At 32.7% G+C, this 24,383-nt stretch overlaps 1 protein-coding gene across 3 annotated transcripts in view; it reads right to left on the bottom strand.

Moving 5' to 3' along the window:
- LOC100167797 (NACHT domain- and WD repeat-containing protein 1) overlaps positions 1 to 24,383 on the bottom strand; it is a 296,809-nt gene that overhangs the window by 7,847 nt on the left and 264,579 nt on the right. For 2 of the 3 annotated variants that reach the window (XM_029486925.1, XM_029486926.1), the window contains 19 exons: positions 22,295 to 22,461; positions 15,024 to 15,184; positions 14,817 to 14,958; positions 13,963 to 14,756; positions 12,742 to 12,969; positions 12,466 to 12,654; positions 10,797 to 10,889; positions 10,480 to 10,713; positions 10,281 to 10,403; positions 9,941 to 10,196; positions 9,387 to 9,586; positions 8,605 to 8,991; positions 8,358 to 8,504; positions 7,419 to 7,642; positions 7,064 to 7,257; positions 6,317 to 6,497; positions 5,559 to 5,967; positions 3,378 to 3,589; positions 3,142 to 3,252 (listed from right to left, as the gene is read on the bottom strand). In XM_029486925.1, the coding sequence (XP_029342785.1) occupies positions 3,142 to 3,252; positions 3,378 to 3,589; positions 5,559 to 5,967; positions 6,317 to 6,497; positions 7,064 to 7,257; positions 7,419 to 7,642; positions 8,358 to 8,504; positions 8,605 to 8,991; positions 9,387 to 9,586; positions 9,941 to 10,196; positions 10,281 to 10,403; positions 10,480 to 10,713; positions 10,797 to 10,889; positions 12,466 to 12,654; positions 12,742 to 12,969; positions 13,963 to 14,756; positions 14,817 to 14,958; positions 15,024 to 15,184; positions 22,295 to 22,461 (4,452 nt within the window). Of the gene's footprint in view, positions 1 to 3,102; positions 3,253 to 3,377; positions 3,590 to 5,558; positions 5,968 to 6,316; positions 6,498 to 7,063; positions 7,258 to 7,418; positions 7,643 to 8,357; positions 8,505 to 8,604; positions 8,992 to 9,386; positions 9,587 to 9,940; positions 10,197 to 10,280; positions 10,404 to 10,479; positions 10,714 to 10,796; positions 10,890 to 12,465; positions 12,655 to 12,741; positions 12,970 to 13,962; positions 14,757 to 14,816; positions 14,959 to 15,023; positions 15,185 to 22,294; positions 22,462 to 24,383 lie in introns of all 3 variants that reach the window. The other variant, XR_003839001.1, reaches the window with a different exon arrangement.

The following is a 24,383-nucleotide window of genomic DNA, read 5'->3' as shown; positions in this document are numbered from 1 at the left end:
ATAAAAATAATCCGATTTCGATACCATAATATTTTTCGGTAGAAAGGTGAATCTAGTTATTTTTGAGAGGTCCAAATTGAAAATCGATTTTCGGTGTTTTATTGTAATTCAAAAACTAATAACCGTAGACACTTAAAATGTTAAAAGTATTTCATACATGTTAAAATTGTCCAAACTTTAGAAATATGTTCACTCTTTTTGTGCTATTTATAGCCATGAAATATTTTTCTAATTTTGTTAATTATTATTTTCAGTTAGAGATTCGTAAAAAAATGTTCTTTTCATAGCTGACATAGAAATTTTAAAAGAGGATTCCCAACAAGTTTTTCTACCTTTGTAAAAGAAAAAAGTTAGTATTTATAGCCATGAATTATTTTTTATTTTTATAAATTTTTTGTTTTAATTTTTATATTTGATACAAGTATACTAGGATGCCACAGCGTCTCCGCTCAGAATGTTTTTTTGTATGCAATGATTTGAATTCAAAAATAACCTATCTATAATTACAATGAAATGCTCTACAATATTACTGTACCTACAGCAAAGCGGTACCCACTTGTCCACCTTTTGTGACTTTTCCAATACAAACGGTCCATCACGTAACGGGCGATAATCTATTTTTTTCATACCCTCTGTAAAAAAGTTTCAGTTTATCCACGTGTACTTAGAACATGCACTTTTTAATATTTATATTTACTATTATAGATATTAATATAGTACCTATTATTTGGACTGTTCAGTAAAACTACATGAATCGCCTTCGGTGACCTACAATAGTTTTATTATATTAAAATGTCCGGTGATGACGTATTACACTACATATATAGGAATCTAGGATATTATTATCGTTATACAACCGCAAATGATGGCGGTGAGATTGACTTGTTGAGATCACGTATTTTCCAATGATAACAACGAAACAAAATTAGCACAAGATCACGGTAAATCATAACTCTTGTACGCGCAGTAGGATGGTGCGTGGATATAAGGGTGTAGATCAGGGACTGGAACCTTTATGATTTTATCGGTTTGGGCTTAGGTTTCGGTTCTCAAAAACAGAAAATTTCGGTTTCGGTTTTCAAAAATATCAAATTTCGGTTTCGGTTTCGGTTTCGGTTAATACCGGTTTTAACACTTATTATTTGACTTTTTTTTTATCAATAAAGTACTATGTAAAAAAATGAATATAATATTAATAACCTCTTTTTAGTGACAGGTATTTGTAATTAAGTGTAACTATTTCAGAATTTAGGTAATATTATAAAATAAATAAAAAATTATTACTAAAAAAAAAATAAGAATGAATTTTTAACACACTTGGGTGACCCATGTTTCAGTTTGATATAATAATTTATAACTTATATTATATAAAAATATAAATTTAAACAATATATAGGTACCGCGCTAATGAAGACGTAAGAACAGTTTAGTAGATTTGTCGTACAGAGCATAGTATAGAGAAAAGAGTTAACGATACCCGCATTACGTTTAGGTATTTAATATTATCAATGCAGGCATATTAGTAAGGTAACAATACAATTTTAATTTATAATTTATATGATAACTTACTCTGAATTCTGAATCACTTATAAACGTCCAAATTACTATTATTTTCAAAAACTATACATCAGCTATTGCGAATTGCGATTCAATAATAATATTGATATTGATTACATGGAAATTAGAATTTGGATTTTTGGTATTTCTTTTATGACAATTCTGTTGTACTTGTACACATAATAATATTCTTATTTCTTAGCATTGATAAACTTGTATAGGTCTACAATTTCGATAATTATTTATTATTACTAATAATTAGTTATTACTAACTTACACCATAGATAAAATATCTATTGGATTTTAGAACCGAAAAAAGCCGAAAAAAACCGTAAAAACCTCTACATCAAAATATAGGTTTTGGTTTCGGTTTCGGTTCCTAAAAAAATGTATTTAACGGTTCCGGTTCCCAATATTCAAAAGGTTCCGGTTCCAAAACCGGTTCTTTTCGGTACGGTTCCAGTCCCTGGTATAGATGTATAAATGCATTTCTACTATTTTTGATAATTATATTTATTACTCTGTCTCCTAGAATACAACGTTCTGTATCATAGCTTTTATTCTGTATCACCAACAGTAATGATTATTGTTTGATTATTTCTTATTTTATAAAACTACTATAGCTGAACACGCGTACTTCGTTACCCGTAAAAAAATGATAACTCGATAACTAAATTGTGATTGTTCAACTCCTTTTGGGAGTAGCTTGCCGCAGTAAGTGCAACTTAGCTATTCTGGTAGGCAATCCGACTACCGGAGTACGTCGGATCGCGGACAATGTGCGATAGCATACCAAGTGGCAAGTAGTTAATACATTGCGGACATCACCGTTGATAGACTATAAGTGAAACTCAGCCACCTTGGTAGGCAATGTGTCAAAATAAAATATGCAACGTAATAAATGTCAAAACCAAATTAGTTCCAAATGCAAAATACCGGCCGTATTAATTATATTCATAATAGCTATTTTATTTTTTGTAACCGATGGCAAACTTATAAAAATAAAAATATATTATTATTTAGTTATACTTTGCAGGACAGATGGCGTCACTATTGTGTTTTTGGCTTTTGCCATCCAGATTTCCTACTTTTCCGGTGTATTTTCCGAAAATTTTCTTTCATATAAACCATGCACTGACAATTACGAACACAACAAAACAAGAATCAGCCAAATTGGTCAAGTCGTTTCGAAATTTATCTCGAGCAAAAAAAAAGCGACTTCATTTTATATTATGTATTGATGATGATGATGATGATATTTAGATAGGTAGTGAAAAAGCCACATAATAGTGAATACAATTCATTTTGTTATCCGAAAAATAGTGCTTTTTACTTATTTTTTTTTCGTGTATCGTCTATTATTATGTACCTTTAATGGGTACATAATAATAACGATAATCACGTAATACAATATTATGAACGCACGGCATCACGGTTAAAAAAATTATCTAAGCCCCTGTGTTGGAAAATCGTTTTATAAAATTGTAATATTCTCTGATTATAGGTACTTGTCGAATATATTATATACCAGTCACGAGGACCTACCTTTTGTTTGAATTAGGTAAGATGTTCGCAGGCACTTACCACGTTCGGTCGGCTCGTTGATTTGGAAGGCGACCGTTTGTTGTTCCATTCGGCGATCAATTGGTCAAAGTGTTGCGATTGCGCTAAAGCCGCTTGCTCGGGACCCAGATTCTGTAAACACGAGTGGTTTGATCAGTATTTTAGTAGATAAATCTCTCGTTGAAAACATCCAAAAGTGTATGTAGATAGTAGAACAATATACTGAACTCGCGTGGTTTGTTTGTGTGTGTACGTACCTGTGATCCCATGTTCTCGTTATTATTGGCCTGTTTCGATATTTCCTCCATGCTGGCCGAAACGGAAAACCGGCGGAGCTTTTCGTCGACGGCTGCCCGTGTTATCGACGAGGTCAAGTGCGCGTACTTTCGTTGCCACGTGTACGAGTCCAACGAGTATTCTTTGATCAACATCCTCCTCATGGGCTTCTTGGCGGCTAGCGATCTGTGTTCTACGATATTGGCATGACAAGAATATCAATATAAATTATCATAACTATTATAAGTATGATTAAAATAATATTAGTAGGTAGGTTAGGTACCCGGAACTGGAACGACAATTATTTTACAGGTTACCGTTTGTTGAAATATACATTTAAGGTATTTCAATTCTAATTTGTTTAGGATTCAGTAAAATTTGATGCTCACGAGTACACAATTTAAAAATTAACAAAATGTATTTTTGTATTGATATTTCGACACCTATGTGCTATGTCGAATTATTTGTATTTATTCTGATCGTAGAGAAAATATGTCTATATTTCTATTTCATCTGTATTTGCTGTTTTATTATTGGTTATTATTATATTGGAATCATTAAAATTATGATTTTATAGCGATGATGAGTGTCAGAACTTTTTTTTTTTATACAAATTGGATTTATCATTGAATTCAAGTATAATAAAAAAATAAATGGTAGTTACAATATTACAATGACTTACTGGATGGCGAACCATGGTACACTTGAAATATATACAGCAGAAACTAATTCTTTCAGTTTTTAAATAAGATTTATTAAAAACTGAAAACTTGTAACGACCCAAAAACTTTTATCTAAAAATACCAGTTTTGATTTCTATGGATCTTAAAAATATAATTTTATTAAATGGTTTCATTGGTGGAGAAGGAGAGAGAAAGCTATTTTCAGCTATGTTAAATGTTTATCAATTTTCAAAAGGTTCCGGTTTTAATATTACAGATTTTGGTTTGGTTCTAGTCCTTGAGTTGAGCAGTATTACACGCATATAAATAAATATCAAAAGATTGTTTGTAAGGAAATTTACTGAGCGACAGTAGCTAGTGTGGCGAATGGGGAATAAATGTCTCGAAATACCTGTGTACTACGAGTGCAGAGCCATTTAAAATGATATGACAAAGTTCAAAAGATAGGGATGGGTATCGCGGGAGAAACAAAAAAAATGAAACGTAGTACCATAATATAATTGGACGGTTTTATGCAGTGTGTACTCAAACGTGGTTTTGTATGCACAAATTTCATTGTGTACTCGAACGTGATGTAATTTTACGGGGGAAAAAAATCACTTTGTTATTAAACACGGGACAGCCATTAAAACGATCCGTGAATACAATTATAATAAAATAAAAATGTCTTAAATTTAATTCGCTTTTAAACTGTAATACAATATTATAATGTATTCGTTTTAGGTTGTTATAATAGTTGTACGTCGTTGCGTTTTTGTATAAATCTCGGTAAATCAAGAGTGACTTTTTTGTCGTTTTAAAATGTAATAAAACGACACGCGTGTACCGATATACGGTCTACGGGCCACGCAACGCGAGTGTCTAGCTTATTATACTATTTATTGAGAGTTTTCAGTTTTATTAAGTTAAATAATTATAGTGTTTATAAATTATATTGTTTTGGGTGTTTTGGATGTTCACCCTGACACGCGCCTAATATAAGTTATTATGCTCATTAATCGATGCGTCTAAAATTACGAAGGTGACCTTGTTTTATTTTTACCTATCTAATATTTTATTGACTTTTTTTTCTGTAGCAGCGAAACATCGTGTAGTTACCTATGCAGTATGTATACTATATAACAATCAAAACAATTTTGTACTGTATGCGCGTCACAGTAGCGTGATAGAATACTGTGAGGCAGGGGCTTATGAGGACCATATAAATGCCCCACATTTTATTTTACAAATAAGGCTTAAACTTTTGATTTTTATATGCTATTAAGTTGGAAATATGCCTTTAGTAATCTTTGTGTTTTCAACTGTTTTTGATACGGTCACTGGCATTGATACCAATTACCGGTTGATAGTGCGATTCCTCGCTATGCAAAAACAATTTTTTTCTCAAAAAACTCAAAAATTGACAAAATATAATACTATAGTGTGGCTAATTAAAACGGATCGTCCCATTTATTTATTACTACAGTATAGTGATCATACCTCGGTTTATGAACACCGGCACCTTAACGTACTGCGCGGGAGTGTTCATCAGTTGTGTGATGGGCAAGTACTGGCTTTCGTACAGATGTACCGCAACCCGGGTCACGTCCGTGGACATAGACAGGCCCAAAATGGGGAGGTGCAGTTGCAGCGACGTGAGCGGGACGCCGCGTTTCGTGTCCCACACGATTATGCGCTTGTCGTCGGACCCAGACAGGGCCACCGAACCATCACCGCTCAGCTTGACACACGTCACGTGGCCTAGATGACCGGTTAGCAGGTGTCTGTCATCGCCAGTATGTATGTCCCATATGATGAGGTTGGCGTCCCATGAACCGGACACAACGATCGACTTGTCACTAATGGCCACGGCCACACACGTCACTTGGTCTTCGTGACCGACCAACACCTGTGGCGTGCGGATAAGATTATGTATTATACGTCATTATGTTCACTGGAGATGACGGCGAGTGGGTAGAAGGGTGGGGGTTTTGATGAAATTTAATGAAAGCGTGTTGATACTTTTTTAGATAATTTAAAACATTTATTAACTTTTGATTTTTAAATGACGACCAATTCGATTATTATAATTGAACAACACAGGTTGACGATCAAATATTCGACCTTAATCACCTACATTTTCCCTATACTTGACCAGACAAAAAAAACTGTTCCTATACCCGCAGTAGTTGGACACCCAGTGAGGGGCTGGTTGGTAGATAGTATATTATTGATATCCATCTCGGTAGTACACGTACCTGTGACAGTTTACCGCCATTGATTTGCCACACTTTCAACGACATGTCTTTGGACCCGGTGATTATTTGCAACGAGTCGTATGTTATTACGAAACACGTTATCTCTTCCGTATGACTGACCGGCCATTTTTCCGTCCAAGGGCCTCCCTCGTTCTTGACGGACAACGGCCAGATGTGTAACCTATGTAAAACCATCGTGTAATATATACTGCAGTGGTAACGTGACTTGAATCTTAATGACTTAATAGGTTTTAATTTGCAAAAATGAAAAGATTAAGATTTCTGAGTCCAATTTATTAAGAGTTGAAAAATAAATTAAATTGAGTACATGTGAATGCAAATTTAATTTTGTACAACTTTTTTAAAGCAAAAACCTAATTTACTATAATTTATTTTGAAAGTATTTATTAGTATACCTATATACAGCTATACAGTTGATTAATAAAATAAAACATAGTTCTGAAATGTATTGCAAGTGATTAAGATTTTTTAATCGTATAAATTGTCATTAAATAAAATTAAGAAGAATAGTCGGGAATTGATTGCAGTGAAAACATTTTTTTCAAAGTAATATGGTTTCCTAAAATCAAAAATAACCTGTTATAATAATCAAAAACTCCTCAAAATCAACATTTCGGTTCCAACTTTGGCATCAGTAGTAATGATCCAGTTATGATTCCGATAGTTTTAAATTCTATTCAGTTTTTCAGATTCGAGAGAAACAATGTCTATCGAGTTTTGACTTACGAAAAATGGCCGTCACCGCTGACCAGGTATTTCATGTTGTTGGTCACTGACAAATTGGTTGCCGGGCATATCACCGAGTTGAGTAGCGTCCCATTATCTGATAGCCAGACCGCTATGACGCCCGCCTTGTCACTGGACACGACCTTTTCACTGTCTGAGGTCACCTCCACGGCGGTGATGGCTGATTGGTGGCCCTGTAGGTTGGTCAAACAACAGTCATTTGTATGAGAAACGAAAATTCAAAGACGCGGATATCGACTAAGATGATTGCTACAGACATCGCCGAGTACATTAGGTACCTATATCATATAAGCCTTATACTATAATCCAACCTTATATTTTAAGGTATACTTACGCTGAACGTGAAAACGGCATTGCCCACCGTTAGCCCCCAGACCAACACAAGTTTGTCCTCTGAACCGGAAACGGCAAAAAGTCCGTTGGAAGCTATGGCTAGACATGTTATAGCAGCTGTGTGGCCGTGCATAGTGGAGTGCAGCTCGTTGTTGTTCAGTTGATAGACATTTTCTAAGCTCTCCACGTTCAGATGCCAGACGTTAACCAGACTATCCAGACCACCTGTGTGGATGAGACACAATCGTTTGTAAGCCGATTTTACAATTTCGTATTATAGTGATATGTATTATCAGGGCTTGAACTATGTTGCGCTAAAAGTTGACTAAAATCGCACTTAATATTATTTATTTATTTAATTAATTTCTTTATTGACGATTAAAAGGCAATACAGTTGCTTATAATAACAATTTAACTTAAGAATAAATTATATAACAACTACTATTTTATATAATGAAATGAACAATATTTTTGAATATGAAGATAATATCTTAAACCCTATATCTATGTAAACAGTATATTCAAAATTGTAACATAAATATATTCATTTTGAGTTACTGTCTATGTTAAAGTGATTAAAGTCATCAAGACTATTACAAACCCGAAGCATAAGATCTGTTGGTTAATTAAAATTACAAGATTGTGAGTGGAATGACTCATAAAAGTCGTAAAAAGCCTACAAACCTAATTCTTCTTGAATATTTCGGGAAAAATAATATTAGATACATCAGATGTTATAAATAAACGGCTATTATATGACCAAGTTGAGATGGATTCAATATTATGGACCCATACTCTAGATTCTAACGTACCAGAGAACGAGAGAACAATATATAAAGTTTTTGGACATCAAATATCTTTAAAGCCCTAACATTGACGCTTGATAAACTCTACATGCGCAAAAGAGTTTGAGCCTTAAACTTATTACAATATGTCATACCTGTGACAGCCATTGTGCCGTCTCGCGATATGTCCAAACAGGTGATGGCGCTAGTGTGTGGCTTTCGGGACAACGGCGACGATTGTTTGTTGATCGTGTGTGCGCTACCCATTTTCCGGAAATTCCAGTAAGCGATCTTGCCGTTACCTGATAATAACGACATGACATGAATGACAAAAAATCAAAACACTTCTCCCTACTCACCATCCCAAAACCCGAAACATACACACTCAATATTGTTGCTTACCCGCCGTGACAAGGAAGTCGTCGTTGTTGGTGATTTTCACGGCGATCACTTCTTTGTGGTGTGGTGCTGTAGATATTGGCACAAGGTCTAAGTCTCCTGAGTGTATATCGTAGATATACACCCTGGAGTCAACTCCGGCTACCACTGCTCGCTGACAGTCCTCAGCCAACGCGATTGACATGACTTTGGAACAGTAGCCTTTCAAGTTGTGTATGAGAGTGCCCGTCGCCAGCGCGTGTAGCCACAATTGATTTCCTTCGCATAGCACCAACAGGAACATCGAGTCGACAGATATGTCCAACATTTCCACGGGTCCGGGTAGAGCAATGGTGTTGAGCAGGTCGAGCGTGTCCATTTCCCAGAGGCACACTGTGCAGTCTGACGAACCTGCGAACGCGCCAATACGGTTAGACGTGTGCCGTCGGAATTATAGTCTCCGAGGAAAGCGAATTTTGTTTTGGTTTGCCGGGTGTTTAAACATAAAATTTATATTACAAACATACATTATACATGGAGGTAGGAGCAGACCTATGGGGTTTTATTATATCAAACTCGTGTACTATTTTGTACTTTTCTCGTTAACTAAGATCCTTCAAAAGTCAAATTTATTTCTGGAAAAATGTATAAATAAACGTTAAATGTAATATTATTTTAGCTAAATCGATGAAATTTAGGCAAAAAAAAATAAAAAAAAATTACTAAATATTCTCAAAAACAGAGAACTGAAAAAGTTAATATCATAATTCTGAATCTAACATATACGTCTTGTTGTGTATACGTACCAGTAACGAGAACGTCTTGCGATGTCAGTTGAACTGCCGTTACGGGTCCTTTGTGGTAGTCAATTTTTTTTACCATTTTCCCTTTTAACGTGAACAGAAGTATTTTACTATTTTCGCAACCCAAAACCACGCCAAGTTCTTTGTTGCCGCCGTCGTTGATTGTCGCCACGCAAAGGCTTAACACAAGAGATTCTAGGTCACTGTAAACAAAAATAAATATAATCAAAAGATTATTTCCACATTATTGTTTGTGCATAAGTAAATAAGTTAGGTAGCCAAAAGCATGGGTTAAGGTTACTACAAAACGAATAGTTTATGCCCATAAACATCCAGAGAAACGTTAAAAATTATTCACTTTTTTCGTTTGAAACCATCCAACATCTTTGAAGTTCATTTGTTAGAACTTTGTTAGTTGTATAAAAAAATTGTATTGAGAAAATTGCTTTTATCAAATGAACACGATTCGAAAAAAATGTTGGGACCAAGTTCTGGATGATTTTTCAAAGCAAACCATTGACTTTTCTCTGGCAAGTTTACGGAAACCAATAGCTCACTTGTATTTCGCTAATAAAGCGTATGTGTTTAGATCCCAGACTAGAACGCTACGGTCTTCAGAACCAGTGACTAATAACTGAGGGTTTTTGTTCACGTTCAAACACTTGATGGGTTTCTGATGTCCTTTGAATGTCTGCACTCTCGCGTTTCCCATCGTGTGCCAAAGTTGGGCGTCGCCTTCTTTGGGAATAACAACCACGTGTTGCGCTGAAGGCGTAGGAGCTATATGACGGATTGGTATACCGCAGTTGACGCCTAAATTATAAACCACATCGATATTAATATCAAGATGAGTGTACGGTTTATTTTTTAACTTTCGTATCGATGTAATTATATTACATTTGATGTGAAGAGGCAAAGGTGGTTGTAGCCAACTTGTGTGTGGCACCAATAACGGATCTGTGAAACCATCGCACCACGATACCGAACATCTTATGATTCTGTGCATTAGTTTACTACTGTCTATAATGTCGGTATAAAGTGTGGTTATTATTTATATTATATTTTGGTTAGATTCAAAATGCACGTATTCGCTTACCTGCCACGGGCCGTAGCCAACTAATGATTTGTGCCCCGAGTTGCAAAGTATCCCTCGTGAGTACGTCACTCGATTTCCTCACTGTGTAGTACACCAATTCGACATCTCTGTCTAACACATAACATCGCGCGTGCTCTAGGATAGACCGAAGGTAACTGACGGATATAGTACGTACCGCCGCCAGTAAAAAGTCGAAATTGCACAACGTCAGTTCTTTTAGTCTGATGTGGTCACCTGCGCATTTTCGTGTGTATTATTTTTAATTTCAATAATTATGGTATGAAATCAGCGTATTATTCACTATTGTATTGATTTACCAGCTTTGAGCAGATGAATCCATGATTCCTCGACGTGTCTCAAACTGTATGTCATGTCATTGTGTATAACAGTTTCTCCATCTTTACTTACCGCTGCAATAATAAGTACATTCATTAAAATACTCGATAGAATGGGTACTGTAACGGGACAGTTCTTAATAGAGCTAACAACCCATAACATATGACAACCAATCACAGTATAGCATGAACGCAACACACCGTATTATGGTCTTAGGGAAGACTTCCAAGCATCCCCTTACATCAAACGAATAATGTAAGTACCGCCATGGATACGAGAGATCATGACGAAGACAACATTACCCTCCCCATGGCTGTAACCCAAAAAACGACCGAGATACCGCTAAATCTGTCCCAATAGTAAACACAGTGTTCAACCGAATAATCGATATGTTTAGTAGCCGGTACGGGCAGTAGTACTTGTACTGGCCAGATTTAGCTGAGAATAATCTTGAATTTTATTCTTCAAAAACAAAACTTCAAAATACCCGCACATTCAAGACTTAGGCCGCTGTCCTCAACACTTCACCGATACGTTTAAAAATCGCACATTTACTTGGGATAACCAATAATTCTAACCAAACTAATATCAAATACATTCTCCCACACATCGTAGGTCAACGCCTGAAATGTGAAACAGGCTAATATAGCCGTCCAAATTAGCAATAGCAATAGGAGAATCATCAAATTCACTTCCATTTCTTCAACAGTATTCAACCACTCACTAAACAACGAAGACCCGAACGAACATTTGAAGCCGATCTACCGAGCCAGCAACCAGTAACAAGCCACCAGAACGGACCGGTACGATCCCATGCGGCATCAATCAACGGCATCCAAACACAAGAGCTCAGCGCCACCTGGAACCGTCACGCCAGACCAAGTAGTGTGCGTGGAAGAATCGCCACGGGTTGTCTATACCTCATTTTTACACGGAGCTATATTTGGTAACTTCTCGTTATATCTGGAGTCGGGGAATGGTGTAAGCCAGAACTCCGACGCAGATACTCAACGCGCTATCAATAGCACCGTGACATATAAGACGATAACCCGGTAATTATAACCGTTTAAAAGGCTGTCGTGATGAAATCTCTTCAAGACGTGGACAACCAACGACCGGAAACGAGGACGATTTCATTGGGACACCACTTCAATCAAAGGACACGATACTATAGATGACCAAATCCTGGAGTAAATATAAACTGTCTTCTTCAGGACAATATATTACAAATCAATTCCCCCACGTGCACCTGATTAGGCCACGCTATACCCGAACAGAGGTTGCGATTAGACGCCACTTATTTGACCGGGCTAACTCAACCTACCTGTTCCGTCCATCATTGTATTAAAATATTTGTGACATAATCCTTTTATAATATTTACGGAGGTCATGTTGCCGGACCTCCAAGATAGGCGAGGTCCGACTAAATGCCACCTTCCTTAATAGTATGTAACACAGAATAACTTTTATAGAAATAAAGAAACAATTTATATGCAGTTTAACCATCGTGTTCATACTTTTAACAAACGGTGACACACTATCATAGTGTGTATCGTTTCAGTACCTAAACGTTTTTGAATAAATAATTTATAATATAGTACCAAAAAGTAGTATCAAGTTAAATGACTATAATAATTAGAGTATACTTACAGCCATCAGTTTTGGATTCCGATTCGTCTTTGGAAAATTCACTGAAAAACAAGTTACCTATTTCCATATGCAACGTTCTTTTATGTATCTTTGATGTGAGATACCTTTGACTAACTACATCAAATGTAATTTTATGTCTCCAACATAATAATATGCGGCCGCTCATGAACTTTTCGTATAAGAGAGGCACTATAAATATATATGTGAAATAAATTCTATAGATATTTGGTAATATTAAATTTTTTTAAAGAATGAAGTAAACATTTTTATTCTCACTTATAGTTTTTTTAGCAGTACAAAATGTAGAAAAATTAAAATTTCCATCTTCTAACTTCAAAGGAGTTCCAAAATCACCAGTTGTTGGCATAAGCAACTCAAGAAGTTCGGTTTCTGTTAAACCAAATTCGGATACCGATATGTACGAAGCTAACCTGGTAACAGCTTTTAAACCATACGCTTGTTCGTAGTTGTCTAACATATTGTTAATATTTGTTTTGATTGTCTCTAAAAAAAAAAAATGCTAACTTGAAATGTATGACTAATTAGCTAAAAAAAAAATCGATATTGATATTATTCTTTTGGTAATCTTTTGTACACTTTTTTGAGTTATAGGAAAATTTAAACTTTTTAAGTATAGGGTATTTAATTATGGATGGAATTGAAATGAGTGGAATTTTTTATTCGTTATATCCCTTCAGTTTGTGATTTTTAATGGTTTACAAGATTTGGTGTATTGTGTTAATCATTCTGCGTCTTAATGTATAGTACTTAAAACGCATTATAAGTACGGGGGAAAGTGCCATCCATGGTTTTTACCTTCGCCGAAGTGCGTATATGCCCGATATTGTGTTTCACACTTAAATCAGAATATATTATAATATACAGGACTTGAATATTATTTTGAAAAAAAACTTTTTTCATAGGTTATCCCTAAATTATTTCCGTTTGTGTTTGTGAAACACCCTAAACTATAATTTATACATTAATTTTAATTTTTTGATTGTATTTATCAGATATTTTCCTAACAGTAAGTAAATCTGAATAATATAAGATATAATAATAATATTAATATATTTTATAAAAAAATTATGGTTTAAATAAACTCTATTTTGAATTATTTTTTGAATATGATAACAGTGCATTCAAATGAAAACCCCACTATTATTGTGTGTTGATGTGATCGAAGTGAGATGAATTCCTAAAATGTTCGGTAAGATCTATCATTTGGAATATCATTTTTTTTGGAACCCTTTTCTTTGAGCAGGAATTAAAACATGGGTGGTCGAAATGTTCACGATAAGGTTATCGTTAAATCTTGATTTTTTGTAAGCATTTATATTTAATTAAAAAAAAAATACAGAACATTTCTAATAAATCAAATAATTATGCAATTATTAACTGTAAATTAACCAAACAAAACAGGAGTTAATGTATTTATAAAAAAGCGATATTACAGTCTATGTTACAACATTTGTTTTAATTTTTAATCCACCTTACCTATATTGGCATCTGGTAGTTCAACATAAAATTCAGAATTTCTAAAACGGTCTTTCTGCATTGGGGTCATTTTCAATTCATCAGGAATGTTCAAGGTCGTGCATACGATATGTACGTTGAATGGCAGTACTGTCGGTAACCAGGACAGACCCGCAACGACATCTGAGTCCAAAGGGTTTAACCTATGCAAATCATCGATGAACAAAACCAATGTTGACGATCTGCATTCGTCTTCGAATCGTTTTAACAGCGTCTGAAACCAATCGCTGATGTACAGCGGATCGAATGAGGCATCTAAAGGTACGCAAAGCCCGTTGGGCTGAAGTATACAAGTTAGCTGCTCGCATATGATTCTCAATAGTTCCAGGTTGTACGAAGCTCTTGGCGTCACACCTGAAAACCTCACTATTCTCACTGGTTTCTTATCGAACCATTTTTCACATTCTTGATAGATGGTGGTGATTATTGATGTTTTTCCGGATCCCAGACCTCCACGTATGATGATCGGACCGTGTTTAGTGGTCGTGGACATCATTTTTCGTATTTTGGCGACTGCGTCAAAACGAGGATTCCGAGGATTTAGCTTGATCATATCTTTGCAGTGAACTATGTGCACAATAGCTTCCTTGAGCACTTCCTGTATAGTTTTGTTCCTGGCATTCAACTCAGGTTTCTGTTCAATGCTTGTGTTTATCATACTTTGCATTTTTGACATGACTGCTTCTTGGAATATGGTCAAATACATATCATGTTCAGGATGTTCACCGTCGATACCCCCAGGTTTCCATTCCACACTGCAATCGTAATTTGTTTTTGTCTAATCAAATTTACACAGAAAAATTATGAGCACTTACCTTAATTCAATTAGATTATCTGATGATACAGTGTCCTTTAAGAAATGTTTGAATGATGAAACCGTCTCGTCAATACCGCTTTCATAATTGTGCCGTCCAGTGAATTCCCTATTGAACACGACCATGTGATCTTTATCTAAGTCTAAAGAAATATGTTTATCACGACTATTATTATTTTCATAATTATGACGTGTTAATATAATTAACCTAGAGCGTGTAAAGTTTGATGTTGAACCGCTGAATGAAATATTTGAGGATCAACAATCAAACCTCTGCTTAATAGTTCTTGCGACGCTTCTTGTATTACTACTAAAGCTTTTTCATTCTTTTCAAACCAATGACGCAATTGTTCTTGATCCTTGTCATCGCTAAATAAAATTTAAATAAATGTTAAAACAACTTTATATACAAGTAATAAAGGTATAAAATTGGTAACTACTTTACTACAAGGTAGTAAAGTAGTAAAGATCAAAATAGGTATATTTGTTTAATTAAAATTATTTTGTGTTGTGTTGTATCTAGGTATATAGCTGTAATAAACATAGTGAATTCAAAATATGAATGCAGTACTTGTCTGGTGTACTACCTATTATAAAATACTACCTACTGAAATCTGTTGCATGTTATCTGTGTTACTAACCAATTAATTGTAAGTATTCTTCCATAAATATTGAATCGTTTAAGTCTGTGTACCAGTTGAATTCATTCTTTTGTTAGTTATCAATTTTACTTATAAAATAATTTAGCGACAATAACAATGTCTTACTTTTATTAAAATCGAGCCTTATGTACTATGCTGCGATATGATCGTAGTGTCTTATACCTACCTACCTAGTTTGGTTCTAGGGTGGTCCTAAAGTTGATTACCTTTGGATATTCTGTATTAATATTTCGTTATCAATAATGTTAATAAATACGTTATCAATATTGCTTTTATTAAATGTAATATATTATATATAAAATCCTAATTCAATTTCCAATATTTTTTCATCTTTTTACGAAGTCGTAATATTATCTTGCGTATCACTGATTTCTAGTATTATACTTTCTGAGTTTTTTTTTTAAGAATGTTCACTGGGAAGTAATATACATATTAAATTAAAAATACTTATTCTCAATGAAAGGACAAATTCTACTTTATCCATACCTATCTGATTATATTTTGAAAACGAGCTATCAAAATATAATATATTATATAAGAATTTATTTTATATAAACTTTATTCAATATACTCTAAAGGGATATATTATTTTCTGAATATGTGTACTATATAATTTATGTTGTTTGATTTTGCTATTTGAATATTATATTATATAAAGAGAAGAAATATTGTTAACGGTGACACAGTGTCGTATAAACATAACGGTAATCATTTATTATAACTGTATTTTGTATTATTATTAAATAAAACATCTCCGATTTTATAATTTTTTTTTTGTATTTTAAATTCTATTAGACTTTGTATTCAAAATTTATAGGTACAAACACATGTAATGCTATATTAAAGTATTTCGTTTTTATTTTGTCTGTTCTTATGTTATATTAAATTAAGTATAAAAACGTATAGATACTATGATGTGTAAAATATAACGATATATTATATCATCACATAATTTAAAAATCTTTGATATTGTTGAAATAATTTTAATTTAATTTAATTTAGTAAACATTTTATCTTCTCTATGGTGGAATAATAATAGGTTTATTATATGTTGGTATAAATGTTTCAGTATTGTGAATTTTTCTAATATGATAGTTAAAAATATCTATTATTGTTGATATTGCATTTTTACAATCCCTTTATTATTCGTTAATGGTCTGTTTAGGTCACGTATTGACTTTTAAGTTTTAATTTTACTATAAAAATATAATTTTGAAGTTTGTTTATGCATTGTATTGATCATCATAATATCATTCTTCACAGGTACTTGTTTCGATTCATTCAGTAGTAAGCTTTATGATGCATTCCTTCAATTGCCCACATAGATGAAATATAAAAATATAGATGAAAAAAAATTCAAACTTTATGTTGACTGAATAATCTACCTTTCAATATATCAATTTGATATACGAGTGCGTTATGGACTTGTTGAAATTTATGTCATTATTTAAACATTTCATGGGTCATAAATTTGATCTATTAAATGCATATATTTTATATAAACGGATAATGAATCATTATTTGAAGTATTTTTTGTATTGTTTAATTTACAGCAGGTATAAAAAAAACAATTCTATGGACGCGCAGTAGTATTAATTGCATGAGTTGAATGCCCAGTTTGTGTAAAAAGCGATCACGCCAAGTGAACATACCTTTAAATATATTTTAATCCAATAGAATTGGCTTGTTAAAAAAATATTCATTTTTTATCATTATAGATAACCACGATGGATGGTACTTTTGCGTTGAAAAACCGTGTAAAGACACCTGCTCTGATTCTTTTCATTTTTCACATTATACCAGGATCCTGTCAAAACCCTATTAGCGATAAGTCATTCGTTCTGTTGGTTGTTAGTGTGTTACAATGAAGTGACGGCCTGTGGGACTATGGATTTGGCCGGTTTGTGATGGGCCAAGGATTTGATTTATGTCGTTTGAACATAGAATCTATATCACTGCGTGTAAATCTTGCTTGCAGCAGTCTAGCAGGGGAGTAGGTTTATAAAAATGACGGACTTTTAAAATTAAGAAATGGTGAAAAAAACAGTGATAGACTTACGGGAAGTGACTTTGTTGAACGGATTAAAACCGGTGACGGCAGATGATGGGAGACCACCCTCACTCCTGCCTTTTCCAGTCCCTTACAGTAAACTCCGGCGTAATATATTTGTCTTTGGATTACATCTACACAATCCTGCTCGACAGTCGAATGTTGTCTAATTGCAAAATAAACACAGTTGGGTACCTCCCTCCTCCAAAAAACACAGAAATACTTTAATCCACCGTTGTGCCCGAGAAATTAGTTGAGTACTTAATTGGAGTGGAAAAAAAGATGCAACAATAAATTTGAACCGTTGAACTGAGAATAATTATTCGATGAATTTTACATTAGCCAAACTACAGACAGAACTAATCAGGTTAAAACATTTAGGGATGAATAAACAATATACCTGACTAAGATTTTGATCATTAGAAAAAAAAAATTATTTCCGGTAAATTATATGAACAATTAAGTACCTAAGTTTGAAATAAAAAAAAAATAATATAATATTAGTAAGGTCTTTTGTCTTTATAATGCACACACTTTTAATAAACTTACACATAATATATTATACTTGTTTCACGTTACGTTAACTTGTTTGATATTTTCATAACGTATTGAATGAGTATTGTTGATGATGGAACATTGTACATATCATATTATTATTTAACCCGTGGCTTAGATATTAAAATATTAATATATATTTATTTATTATTTTTAATTTTTATGCATATTTTTTAATTTTCTCATTTCTGTATAATAATTACATGACAAACAAGATTAATATATTACAGGTAGCACACATACCTATACCTAGATCATAGTAATATTTATATAATTTCAGCTTCAATGGTTAGGTTTGGTTATATGTGAGTGGTTATAATATAAAAATAAAAATCAATAAATAAACTATAACATAGTGCTATGAAAATATTGTTTTGATATGTATTTATGTTTGTAAATAATTTATTTTAGCTACGTGTTAAAAAATTAATGAAATAAACATGTTAAGAATATTTTCCCTTCATAATATAAAGCAAACAATTACTTTTGAGTGACAGCATAGCAGAATGGGTAGATTATATGAAAATACATATTATCAACACAATTTAATTTTAAGCAAATAAAAAAATATTTTCGTATCATTTAATTAGCAGGATTTAACCTTTTACGTTAATTTTGTGATTTGGTTTGGAATTTCACATAAAAATTATTATCCGTCTATGTTTAATCAATAAACTCATAATATACTGGATGGAATAAAAATCTTGCACATGGTTGGGGATTTTGACAATCTTAAAATAATCTTTGTTATATTATTTTCAGGAATTAGTTTTTAGTATGTACCAGGTACCTAGTTAATTTTTTTCAAATTTCTTGAATTCTTATATAAATATAATATTATTTTATGGAATTACTTCGAAATCAATTAGTTTTTTTCTGGTAACTATTATTATTGTTGATTCGAACAATATAAAAACTATTTCAAGAAATTTTAAATTAGTAAGAACTATTTCTTTTTATATTATAAACAATACAATTTTTCGAGTTGAATTTGTTGTTTTTATGGAATCAATAAGATAATCAAAAACAATAGACCAGAAGCTATAAAATATTATTGTTGTTTCATTTAGTGTTGGTAGTGATAGTTTTTGGACGCTCCACAAAATAAATGATTTTGAAATATTTCAGCTAAAAACATAATAAAACTAAAGTGATGTATTAACTTACAGTAGAAATCGTTTATAATGACGTTCAGGGGACCAAGAAAAATAGGTCAAAACAACTAACAGTCATCATAATTCATATGCAACATTAAAAATAAGTTCATCACAAAATGTTAACCTTAATTATGTACCTATGGGTCTGTAATAAAACCAATACATTTTTTAGTCATATGATAATTTCTTTTGATGTGAGCTATACTTTATATCTGGTTTGTAAAATACAAAGTATATTAACAGTGCCAAATATTTTGAATTAAATATTTGGCCACACAAAACCATACATAAAAAAATAATATTTTATTGGCGTACACAATACTAGAGGTTTTCAAATTTTTATTGAACGCGGCACAGCGTGTTTCTCAAAAAATTTTAACGGCACACTGACCTTTTTTTTGCACCAAATAATTAGATGAACAAAATTGCTTTGAATTATAATTATATACATACGTTTAATTAGAAATGTGTGCTTGACGGGCTAACAAATTGTTATTAATTATATTTTTATAATTTTATTCTCGGACGAATAGTTGAACATTCTGAAGGACCGGCACACTTAGTAAATGCTCGCCATTTGGCCGCGGCACTGAGTTTGAAAACCATTTTATTTTAGATTCTGAACGGAGCAATGAATGTATTGATTTTACAATGATATGTGTTTTTTAATTTTTTTTTATTTGTGTCTGTTATCACCTTTTAGGACAGTAAAAATACTAAGATTTTTTTCAACAGTATCTTTTTCTGATAGGAAATTGAATCTAGTTGGTACTTCGGGGGGTTTAAAAGTAAAAAATGTCCAATAGTTTTCAAAATTACCGGTAAAAAGAAAAAAAAAATTTGGAAAACGGGTATTTTTAAGCAAAATCGGTTTTTGACAAAGTCGATTTTGGTTTTTGGTGTAACTCTAAAATAAATGACCGTATATTCATGAAATTTTCACTGGCTATTTATATTCGCATTTTCTATGCATGGTAAAATTTTCAAAATATTTTGATTTGTAAATTATTCTGTAAACAAAAAATTAAGGAAATTTAAAAACGCAGTTTTTTTTTATAGCTATTGTATGATCAAATTTGGTCAAAAATATATACAGTCAACTCGCGATATAACGAATTTCAAGGGACCGAGAAAAAAATTTTATTGGAGTCAATAAAGATAAAACACTAACAACGTTTATCTTTCTTGATGTTTAATATTTTGTAGTTTTATATTCTTAAAATAATTTTTTTCTCGTAATATTAAAATGTCATATATAATTAATCAATGGTTCTTAAATTGAAGTAAGGGCCGCATTAAAAAGTAAAAACTACCACAGGCCGCGGGTTGGACACCCCTGTTATAGAATATCCACACTGACAAACCGTCACCGCTGAGAATCGTTTTTCATATACAATGATATTATATCATTGAATTCAAATTTAATACCACCCATTATACAGTGGCCCACTTGCAACCTACTGTACTGCAGAGCAACATCCACTTACTCACCTTTTAAAAAAAAAGTAAGTTAGTATGTAGTTTTTTTTATTTGTGTCCGTCATCACCTTTTTTATTATGAACAAACACATCAATTACAATTAAATATATTATTCTTTATGATTTAATTACAAAAAATTAAATTAATTGTTTATGTGATAGGTATTATTTAAATAACTATAACAAAAAATCAAATTAATAATTTCTTTTTGATGTTTGCGACATTTGACATCTCTATTCTCCGCAACTAACTTTTCTATTTAGGGTAAAATTTTATTGAACGAAACCACTTTTAAGACTTATATTCTCTAACATAGTTGTGACATAAAATGAAAATTGTATAATTTTTTTTTTCAATTTGTTTTTTTTCGATTTATACAGGTCATAAGAAATGAGCAGCGGGACACGTGTTTTGTTGGTTGCTTTATATACGGAAATGTACGATAAATATTTGGTCGTTTTAGTGTACATCGCACACGGCAGACTTAGCAAGGTGCTCGCAGTTTCCTGACGCGATTCCGGATTCGTTGGTAAATAATTATTGAACAATAGACGCAATATTACGCAGATATTAATATTCAAAATATTTTCCCATTAATGCCAATGAGCCTATTCCCGAGGTTGCTTGAAAATACCATCCGCTGATGTTGACGTTCTGGTTTATTGTCCATCATAAAGACAACCCATATTATATTGGTGACCAACAAGAATTGATTTCAGACGTATCAACTTTTCGACCATCTGTTCTTCGACACTTTAAACGACGTGTAGTTAAAGTATAACGATTATAGTATAACGATAAAAAATGTCATGCATTTCAGATTTCAAACACATTGATTCATGTAGTACAATGAATTGAGAAACATAATAATTGCGATTATTTTTGGTGGGAGGGGGTAGGGGTCGTGTAGCGAGTTGAGAAATATTCTATTACAGCTCTATATTTCTATCGATTGCACTGTCGACGTCGGTGTTCGAGCCCGAATTAAGGGGTGGTAGGGGGGACGATGGCCCAGGGCCCACAACGGATATCGAACAATATAGTGGACCCTTGGCGAGTAGTACGTTTCCTATAATATATGGATAATGGTCTATGGAAATACCTATTATTAATAGCTTAAAATTATTTTAATCCTGGCTTGTCGGTGTCGCAATAATAATAATGTGCACGGGCATTTGTGCCCAGGCCTAGGATTTTGCCGCTCGGTTTTAGCGGCAAGCGTGAACGGTCTTAAGTCAGAGTATTTATTGCTGTCCGTCACGGTTCTCGGCGTGTATAAAAATATAAGCTAGTTGAGAAATATATTATTTCAATATAACAGGTCTATATTATTATCGGTTGCACTGTCGACGTCGGTGTCGCATTAATAATGTATACGGGTATTTGTGCCCAGGCCTAGGATTTCGCCACTCGGTTTTAGCGGCGAGCGTGGACACTGTCTCGGGTCAGAATGTTTTGCTGTCCGTTGCGGCGTTGCGGCTCGATATTGATTTCACCGCGAGAGTGAAATTATAAACGTGGACGGCACAACAACCGAAATATGGTACCAAGGTATCTTTAGAGGTGGGTACTCACGGTTTCGGCAGAGTGTAGTGGTTGTTCAACGGGTCTAGCTGATAAGCGCCCTCCACGGCCGACCACTCCAAGTTCAGCTCCTGCGCCGCGTCTTTCAGTTGTTCGTAAGCGTCCTCTGCTATGCGCACCGGCGCGGGGCACGGTTGGTGTTCGTCGCCCACTAAACACTTAAAAAAGCAAACAACGCCGAGTTTCAGATGAAAAATCTCCAACTAGTTTAATAACATTTGTGTGTGTGCGCACGTGTGTGTTTGTCTAAAAAAATGTATAGTAGGTAACTTGATTGTACTTAACAAGAAACAAAAAAATAAATAGATAAAAAAGTTTTTCTATTTAAACTTTTAGCATATGTACGTATGGCGTTACCGTGTCGTTAAGCGAATGAGTATATTTTTTCAAGGTTTATTTTTTAAATGTAATTAATTGATGAACAAAATAATGAGAAGGAGTGCATTAATAAAAGAATAAATTAATAATAAAATAAACAGGCAGGTATTTATATTTATTTTTCATTTTACAAATTACAATTGTTGTTAAGAATAACTAAGTACCTATATTTCTTACAATATAATTGTTTTAATTACCATTTGTTATATTTTATTACATAATATACGAACAATATAAATATTTCATACAAAAAAAAAAAAAAATTATTAATTAATGGTTTGTTTGAATATTTTTATCTTTTACTATAATATTATATTGTTTAGGTACATATATATTATTGTTTTGCTTGATAAAATAATGGTGGACAGTGCTACATCTGTAAAATCATTTATTTCAGAGACTAAAAGAGATAAAGAGTATACAAACACATTTAAATTACAAATTTTGTTGTCGAGAGTTTTTCGTAACTATAATGTTCTAGTTTTAATTGTTGATATTATATCATGTTATATAGTCTATAAATATAATGGCATTAATAATTTGTAACAGGAAACAAATAGTTATTGTTTATGAACCATCTAGAAATGTTGGTCTATATTTTATTTTATATAAAGTATAAATGTGCCAACAAATAAAACCTTGATAAAATACAAAAGTGTATTAGGTACATTATATAATATTCGTTCATTCTTTTTAACATTTTAATAATTGTATTTATTTTTAATGAATAATTTATTACAATGACGTATCACACAAGAAGTAAATAAGATATTTTCGAGTGAAATGAATAATTAGCGTAGACATTAACTAAATCAAACATTTATTTAGTGACTATTTCTTTTAAATAAGTTTGCTTGCTTAATGCTTTTTAATCATTAGTATAAGTAAATGGATGGATAATTTACACGTTCTATACAATAGGTTATTAATTTAAGTGTTTACACTCATTATATCGAAAAGTTTGAACTTCTTAAGAATATTATTTTTAAACAATTCATTGTAATACAACGTTTTTGAAAATGTTTAATCGTTAGGATTTTTATGTATTGCTTTTTTGAATTACAGTATACCTAGGTATATTTTTAATTTCATATTAATAAGCAGAACGGTTTTAGGAGTAGTCGATACATATTAATTTTTTTTTCGAACGAGTAGTAGTTAATTTTATTATAACTTATAATAGTAGGTCTTGGATGTTGTGATAAATGTTCTTCTGGCATGGGTTGTGATAAAATTATAATTTTTTGTGTATAAGCGCATTTTGTATCATTCTGATTACAACGAAGCCAACTTTATTTTCCATAATGTCGTATTTTACATAATTTTCCCGAAAATATAGAACATTTTTAGATTCTGAGTGGAACGATGAATGTATTGATTTTACAATGATGTGTGTTTTTTTTTTATTTTTTTTTTTGTGTCTGTGTACACGATGAGTAGTCGAAATAATGCTTCGATATTCAACTTCAGTATCTTGTTCGATTGGAAAGTGAATATCGTTGGTGCATTAGGAGGTCAAAATTTAAATTACCCAGTAGTTTTCAAAAGCGCCGGGAAAAACAAAAGAAAAATTAAGGAAAAACGAGAATTTTTACGCGAAATCGATTTTTCACAAAATTGAATTTGGTTTTTGGTGTAACTTTAAAAAAAATGACCAGAAGATACATGAAATTTTGACTGAATGTTTATCTTAGCATCTTCT

The sequence above is a fragment of the Acyrthosiphon pisum genome, chromosome A1 (genome assembly GCF_005508785.2).
Source record: "Acyrthosiphon pisum isolate AL4f chromosome A1, pea_aphid_22Mar2018_4r6ur, whole genome shotgun sequence".
In the NCBI taxonomy this organism is placed as follows: Eukaryota; Metazoa; Arthropoda; class Insecta; order Hemiptera; family Aphididae; genus Acyrthosiphon; species Acyrthosiphon pisum.
The sequence above is the reverse complement of the archived record's forward strand: the minus strand, read 5'-3'. Positions and strand labels throughout refer to the sequence as shown.